The sequence below is a fragment of the Neomonachus schauinslandi genome, chromosome 10, assembly GCF_002201575.2.
Source record: "Neomonachus schauinslandi chromosome 10, ASM220157v2, whole genome shotgun sequence".
In the NCBI taxonomy this organism is placed as follows: domain Eukaryota; kingdom Metazoa; phylum Chordata; class Mammalia; order Carnivora; family Phocidae; genus Neomonachus; species Neomonachus schauinslandi.
The window spans coordinates 97,013,027-97,021,448 of NC_058412.1; the positions used below are offsets into that span (position 1 = coordinate 97,013,027).

Below are 8,422 nucleotides of genomic sequence, written 5' to 3' on the forward strand. Positions count from 1 at the left end.
TTTTAAAGATTTTATTTATTTATTTGAGACAGAGAGAATGAGAGAGACAGAGAGCACATGAGAGAGGGGAGGGTCAGAGGGAGAAGCAGGCTCCCTGCCGAGCAGGGAGCCCGATGCGGGACTCGATCCTGGGACTCCAGGATCATGACCTGAGCCGAAGGCAGTCGCTTAACCAACTGAGCCACCCAGGCGCCCTCCAAACTCGTTTTATGAGGCCACCATTACCTTGATCCCCAAACCAGACAAAGACCCCATCAAAAAGGAGAACTATAGACCATCATCCATTGATGAACATGGATGCAACAATTCTCACCAAAATAGTAGCCAATAGGATCCAACAGTACCTTAAAAGGATTATTCACCACGACCAAGTGGGATTTATCCCTGGGCTGCAAGGTTGGTCCAACATCCACAAATCAGTCAACGTGATACAATACATAAACAAAAGAAAGAACAAGAATCATATGATCCTCTCAATAGATGCAGAAAAAGCATTTGACAAAGTACAGCATCCTTTCTTGATCAAAACTCTTCAGCGTATAGGGATAGAGGGTACATACCTCAATATCATAAAAGCCATCTATGAAAAACCCACAGCGAGTATCATTCTCAATGGGGAAAAACTGAGAGCTTTCCCCCTAAGGTCAGGAACGCGCCAGGGATGTCCACTATCACCACTGCTATTCAACATAGTATTGGAAGTCCTAGCCACAGCAATCAGACAACAAAAAGAAATAAAAGGCATCCAAATCGGCAAAGAAGAAGTCAAACTCTCACTCTTTGCAGATGATATGATACTTTATGTGGAAAACCCCAAAGACTCCACCCCAAAACTGCTAGAACTCATACAGGAATTCAGTAAAGTGGCAGATATAAAATAAATGCACAGAAATCAGTGGCATTTCTATACACCAACAACAAGACAGAAGAAAGAGAAATTAAGGAGTCGATCCCATTTACAATTGCATCCCAAACCATAGGACACCTAGGAATAAATCTAACCAAAGAGGCAAAGAATCTGTACTCAGAAAACTATAAAATACTCATGAAAGAAATTGAGGAAGACACAAAGAAATGGAAAAACGTCCCATGCTCATGGATTGGAAGAACAAATATTGTGAAAATGTCAATGCTACCTAGAGCAAGCTACACATTTAATGCAATCCCCTTCAAAATACCATCCACTTTTTTCAAAGAAATGGAACAAATAATCCTAAAATTTGTATGGAACCAGAAAAGACCCTGAATAGCCAGAGGAATGTTGAAAAAGAAAAGCAAAGCTGGGAGCATCACAATTCCGGACTTCCAGCTCTATTACAAAGCTGTCATCATCAAGACGGTATGGTACTGGCACCAAAACAGACACATAGATCAATGGAACAGAATAGAGAGCCCAGAAATGGACCCTCAACTCTATGGTCAACTAATCTTTGACAAAGCAGGGAAGAATGTCCAGTGGAAAAAAGACAGTCTCTTCAACAAATGGTGTTGGGAAAATTGGACAGTCACGTGCAGAAGAATGAAACTGGACCATTTCCTTACACCACACACAAAAATAGACTCCAAATGGTTGAAAGACCTAAATGTGAGACAGGAGTCCATCAAAATCCTAAAGGAAAACACAGGCAGCAACCTGTTCAACCTCAGCCGCAGCAACTTCTTCCTAGAAACATCACCAAAGGCAAGGGAAGCAAGGGCAAAAATGAACTATTGGCATCAAGATAAAAAGCTTTTGCACAGCAAAAGAAACAGTTAACAAAACCAAAAGACAACCGAATGGGAGAAGATAGTTGCAAATGACATATCAGATAAAGGGCTAGTGTCCAAAATCTATAAAGAACTTATCAAACTCAACACCCAAAGAACAAAGAATCCAATCAAGAAATGGGCAGAAGACATGAATAGACATTTTTCCAAAGAAGACATCCAAATGGCCAACAGGCACATGAAAAAGTGCTCAACATCACTCAGCATCAGGGAAATCCAAATCAAAACCTCAATGAGATACCACATCACACCAGTCAGAATGGCTAAAATGAACAAGTCAGGAAACGACAGATGTTGGCAGGGATGAGGAGAAAGGGGAACCCTCCTACACTGTTGGTGGGAATGCAAGCTGGTGCCGCCACTCTGGAAAACAGTATGGAGGTTCCTCAAAAAGTTGAAAATAAAGCTGCCCTACAATCCAGCAATTGCACTACTGGGTATTTACCCCAAAGACACAAATGTAGGGATCCGAAGGGGCACGTTCCCCCTGATGTTTATAGTAGCAATGTCCACAATAGCCAAACTGTGGAAAGAGCCAAGAAGTCCATCGACAGATGAATGGATAAAGAAAATGTGGTATAGATATACAATGGAATACTATGCAGCCATCAAAAGGAATGAGAGCTTGCCATTTGCAACAACGTGGATGGAACTGGAGGGTGTTATGCCGAGCGAAATAAGTCAATCAGAGAAAGACATGTATCCTATGACCTCACTGATATGAGGAATTCTTAATCTCAGGAAACAAACTGAGGGTTGCTGGAGTGGTGGGGGGTGGGAGTGATGGGGTGGCTGGGTGATAGACATTGGGGAGGGTATGTGCTATGGTGAGCACTGTGAATTGTGCAAGACTGTTGAATCACAGATCTGTACCTCTGAAACAAATAATGTAATATATGTTAAGAAAAAAAAAAGAAAAAGAAGAAGATAGCAGGAGGGGAAGAATGAAGGGGGGGGAATTCAGAGGGGGAGACGAACCATGAGAGATGATGGACTCTGAAAAACAAACACAGTGCTAGAGCGGAAGGGGGTGGGAGGATGGGTTAGCCTGGTGATGGGTATTAAAGAGGGCACGTTCTTCATGGAGTATTGTATGTTATGCACAAACAATGAATCATGGAACAGTACATCAAAAACTAATGATATAATGTATGGTGATTAACATAACAATAAAAAAATTTTAAAAATAGGGGGAAAAAAGGTCTCTGTTCCACCTGCAAACTATCCTTGGTTTCTGGGTTTCTTTTTCTAAGCCCCAGGTGTAAACTGGCCAGATGCAGCAAAGCTACCTATATAAGGAGAATAATGCATGTACTTTCCAGCGTGGTCTACAAAATTACTGTAAGGTCGCCCATCTCCATGAGGTAGTGTGCAGAATAAAATATAGGAGAGCACCCCTTCTCTGTTTCTTCCTCCAACCCAAGGGTCACTGGTCCCAAAACCTAATAATAAATAGCTTCCCATGATCAAATAAGTTTGGGAAAAGCAATGGTAAACAATGTTGGTAAGTTTCTTTACAGCTGAACCTTCTGAGAGCCTATAATATGCATGGAGAATCTCAGAGTGAGGAGTAAATGTTAGTATTTTCCATGTTTATTTCCCTTTTATTCAATAAGCATCGTATGGGCCTGCTATGCTTCAGAACATGTTTTGTAAAGAACTAGTTATGAACCATGTCTATAATGTCACAACCAGGCTGCAGTGGGTTTCATTCAACTGAGCATGACTAATATGTGGTAGCTTTTAATGGATCTGAGGTTGAAAAACATTATTCTCCTAGGTAATGCAACCTATGAGTTAAAAAAAAATCCGTTTGTATGGAAGGTTTATGATGAAGGGAGGAAATTCAGGTGATGAAAAGCTTCTACCAGGGTGGAATACCTAGTACAGAAAACTCTATTTACAACCACCAAGTAAATTCACCAAGTAACTTTTACCAGTTGAATTTTTGCCAAGGTCATTATCAATTCGAAGTAAGTTGCTTTTTGTCTTTCGATATAATGAACCAAATAGCAAGGTATACATGAACGGTTGATCACCAACCAATTTTGGTTCTCCTGAGCTCTGGGGGATGGTGGAATCAAATATTTATTAAATCATATATTCCCAAATAATTGTTTTTTGAATGCAAGTAATATTTTTTTTAAAAGATTTTATTTATTTATTTGACAGAGAGATAGTGAGAGCAGGAACACAAGCAGGGGGAGTGGGAGAGGGAGAAGCAGGCTTCCTGCCGAGCAGGGAGCCTGATGTGGGACTCAATCCCAGGACCCTGGGATCATGACCTGAGCCAAAGGCAGATGCTTAACGACTGAGCCACCCAGGCGCCCGCAAGTAATATTTCAAAGCATTCCCAGCATCATTATACAGGGAGAGGGTATATTTATATTCCTTAGGCTCAGAGTATTCAGATGCTTTTAAAATGAGATGTAAATAAAGACAGACTTTTGTAAACTGATTTCTAAGGTGCTTTTAAAGATCCACTGTGTTTTTGGCCAAGCCATCTGAAGTGATATAGTGAGGTAAAGTGATGAAGGTCCAAGATAACCTTAGCCCAAACTCAAGTCGGAGCTCTCCTGAATGTTTCCCTGAGTCCCTATAGAGCAGGGCTAACTTTGGGCAAGTACTTTTTGTGGAAGTAAGTGATACTCTCATAAAGTTCACCAGTTGAACTTCAGTCCAGTTTACCCTTGGAATTACCCACTATGGCCTCCAAATTACAAGGTGTGATTAACCTGAAGCACATAGTGTTCTAAAATAGCTAGCATCAGTTTTTTTTTTTTAAGTCTGCTAATTTTATTAGTTCCTAGTAGAACATGGTTTTTGAACTTTACCTTGTTCTAACTGAATATGTTGCTTCATAGAATAGATAGCTCCTTTAATCCTAGAATACATACAGAAAATGTGTCAGATTTGTAGTTTGCATGAGCTCAAATAGCTCAGAACTTACCATCAGGACTTGGAGAGTTTTCTGTGTAGCCAGAGCCTTCGCTTTGCACAGGAACTCTAGGTGTGTCCTCGCCTTGAGCTGAAAGAAAGAAGATAGTCCTTGATTAATAGAGAATTAGAACAGCCTGACTGCCAATTGTTCTGTCACCCTCCATTGCCCTCTTAAATTTAAAAATACTCCCAGGATTCAACTTCTTTTGCAGAAAAGGTTAAGGGAGGAAATAGTGGGTTGAGCTGCCTGAATTCTTTAGCGCTGTCATCTAAATTCTCTTTAATTTCCGAGATAATCGCATACATACATACACAATTTCTCAAAAATCTGGTAGCATGAAAGCAGGAAAACTTGGTTTAATCAGAACAACCTACAATTTAAATTTAGGGAAATGTTTGTGTGTGTGTGTGTTTGTGTGTGTGTAAGTTTATGTAGCTTAACTTTTGAAGAGAAAAGGGAAAAAAAAAAAACCCTGTTTTGCCTTAGGCATGCCTGAAAGCTGAAATATTCATTTCCCTGGCAGTGAGGTCTTTTTGTTTAAACACAAAATGAATGGCTTAGATACTTTCCTAGGAGATGGTCTCAGATGCTGCCATTTTGAATTGCTGAGAATCAAGTCTTTAGTTAATTTCTGTTGTGATTGATCTCTATTTTGCACAGCTTCAGAGGGCTTGTCATCCATTTACTGTGGCTGAAGCTATACAACATGCTTCAATGTAGTAGTAAGTGGGTTGTTTTTTCTTATTGTGAGAAATTTCCCAGATAGCCTAAAGGACAATAACATCTTCCATCTTAGATAAATATCTATTACATTTTCACAACTTGAAGACCAAGGACATTTACAAATATAGATACAGATAAAGATCTGGCAATCCATAACTTCAAAATTTTTATTATTTCTATACTTTTTTAAAGTGGAAGGTTGGGTGTATTTTCATTACATGAGTACTTATTGAGCTCGGAGCATGTTAAATTTGGTGTGCTGTTGGTGAGGATGAAGCAAGGATGGTAAAGATCCAGTTTATAATCTCTTCAAAGGAAGGTATCTTCAAAGACAGAACTTGCACTCTTGGCAATGATTTACTGAAGCTGAAATCATGAAGTAGGACTCAAAGATGACCAATCTCTGAACCCTGGTGAACGAACAGTAGGAAGGTTAGTACTTGAAGACATATAAAACAAGCAGAGTGGGGGAAGATGAAGAAAGCCATTTTAGATTTGAAGTCTGAAGTGCAGAGCCACATAAGTAGAGATGCCAAACAAGCTTTTGCATCCAGTCCTGAGGAAGCGAATTGTGAATAGGCATGTGGGTATTTGCGAGATGTCAGTGTAGAAGTAACTTTGATGAGATGAAGGTAGATGAGAGAAATCAGGAAAAGGATAACAGAAGAAAAGAAATGACTGATTGATCCCAAGCCTACAAGTGAAACTAACTGTGCCCATAAGTTGTTTTCATTAGTTCCTGAGGATGAGGTTTGGAAAGGGAAAATAAAACTTGAACCTTCCAACTGGACTTAAAACCATATCATATTCTTTCTCACTCCACCAATTGTAGAAAGTGGACCATTTTCAATTTCTCATCAACACATTCCTCTAGGCACAATTACAGATGAAATCACTGATGGATTTCTCTAAGCCTCAGAGCAGGAAATCTTGGTTAATTATGCTTCAAAATAGAATAAGGAAAAAATGGAAATATTTGATTTTATATAAACATAATAAGTTTTTGGATGGAAAAATAGCATAAGAAATGTTTAGAAGAATAATATTATAAATTGAGGAAAAATACTTACACCTTTTATTATAGATGAAGGGTTAATATCTTTAATATTTAAAGTACTTCTAAAAAAGAGATTCTGGGTAGAAAGTTGAGCAAGAAATTTAACAGACAGTTCATAAAATAAATAAATAAATAAAAATGGCCTGTAGTCATGTGAAAGATGATTCACTTTGCTCATAATGAAAGAAATGCAAATTGAAATTACACTGAGAAAGGGATTTCAGCCTAAGGTGAATTATCATGATGTAGACTAACCCATCTACCAGTAACAGTTAGAAACACTGGAGAGATTATTTAAGAAACTATTTTCACTCAGTAGAGAGCCATCAATACAGCACAAGCTTGAGGAGGTATAAAATGCTGAGCCTGACATTCCACATGTGCCAACAAGTTGAACAGAGCCTCCAGATGTCTTATGAGGCCTGAGGGGTGGGGAGGGGCAAAACATGGAGATCAGGGCTAACCAAGGAAGAGGTGCCTAGAAAAGCATCTCAAGTCTTTTGTGGGCATCTGAAGGGCTATATTCTGGGGGCAAGGATGAACTTGATATAGACCAGCTCTTAAAAAAACTGAAGTCCTGTTTTTAATCAATTCAATCCCCGATTATATGGCAGTGCTCTGCTCAATCCTACTGGCCTGTCAGAAGCAAAAATAAATCCTTTCCAAAATGAGATAAAACCACCCAGAGCCTCAAGCTATCTCTACAGTTATTCACACACAGTGTCCAGCACTCAATAAAAAATTACCTGGCATTCCAGAAGAATAAGAACTAATCACTGAAAACCAAGAGAATAAGACAACATATAGAGAAATGTTAGAGATCTAGATATCATAGACAGAATTTTAAAATAGTGATTAATATGTTTAAGAATTAGATGCCAATTTGGGGAATTTCCATGGCAAAAAAGTTTATCAGATAACTAGACACTATTTAAAATGTCAGATGTAAATTCCAGAACTGGAAAATATACTATAATTGAAGTTATTAACTCAGCAGGTGCATTTGGCAGCCATTAGACACAGCCAAAGAAGGGATTAGTAAACTGAAAACTAGATTAGAAGAAAATATAAAGTACAGATGAAAAATATAGAAAAGAGTTAGTAGACATATGAGTATCCAGTGTGTAATGTGGCAAAAGCAATATTTAAAATATAATGGCTAATTTCCCCAAATTAATGGGATATCAAACTACTGTTTTAAAAGTGCTCTGATCTCCAAGCAGAATTAATGCAAAGCAAATTTCAGTCAGGCCAGTCGTAAAACTGCTGAAAACCAATGTTAAAGAAAAAATATAAAATTATCTAGTGTACATCAAAATAGCAATGACAGGACTTACAGATGCCTTCTCAGCAAAAATAATGGAAGGCAGAAACAATGCAATGGCATCTTCAAAGTGCTAAATGAAAGATCACCAGTGTAAAATTTCATACCAAACAAAAGTGCCTTTCAAATTTGAATTTGAAATAAAATAATTTCAGGTAAGAAGAATCATAATTTGTTCAGGGACAAAAACAGTAGACCTACACTGAAGGAATAGTTTTCACCATACTCAAAAATCAATTACAGGTAAATTTTAGAACTAAGTGTGAAAGGTAACTTGGAAAAAACCTTCACATCATTAGGCAAAAATTTCTTACACAGGAAAAACAAAACAATAACCATCAGGGAAGAGACTGATAATCTGGACAACACTAAAGTTAGCATCATTGATTTATGGAAACACACTTAACATTAAGAAAGTAAAAAATAAGCCAGAGTGGAAGAAGATATTTGTGATATATATTACTGATTCCTGCACTGAATAAAAAGAAACAAATATACAAAATAACAGAGGAGAGACAGGGAACCCAATAGAAAATGGGCAAGACACAAACAAATATGTCATAAGAGGATATTTTGTTAGTCACTTAATTTTTTGAATGACTTTTACCTT

The 8,422-nt window shown here is 38.1% G+C and overlaps 1 protein-coding gene across 1 annotated transcript in view; it reads right to left on the bottom strand.

Moving 5' to 3' along the window:
* The window catches only part of MACROD2 (mono-ADP ribosylhydrolase 2), a 2,055,604-nt gene that overhangs the window by 3,854 nt on the left and 2,043,328 nt on the right, over positions 1-8,422 (bottom strand). Inside the window, exon 16 of the mRNA XM_021700726.1 lies at positions 4,718-4,795. Coding sequence (XP_021556401.1) covers positions 4,718-4,795 — 78 coding nt within the window. The remainder of the gene's footprint in view (positions 1-4,717; positions 4,796-8,422) is intronic.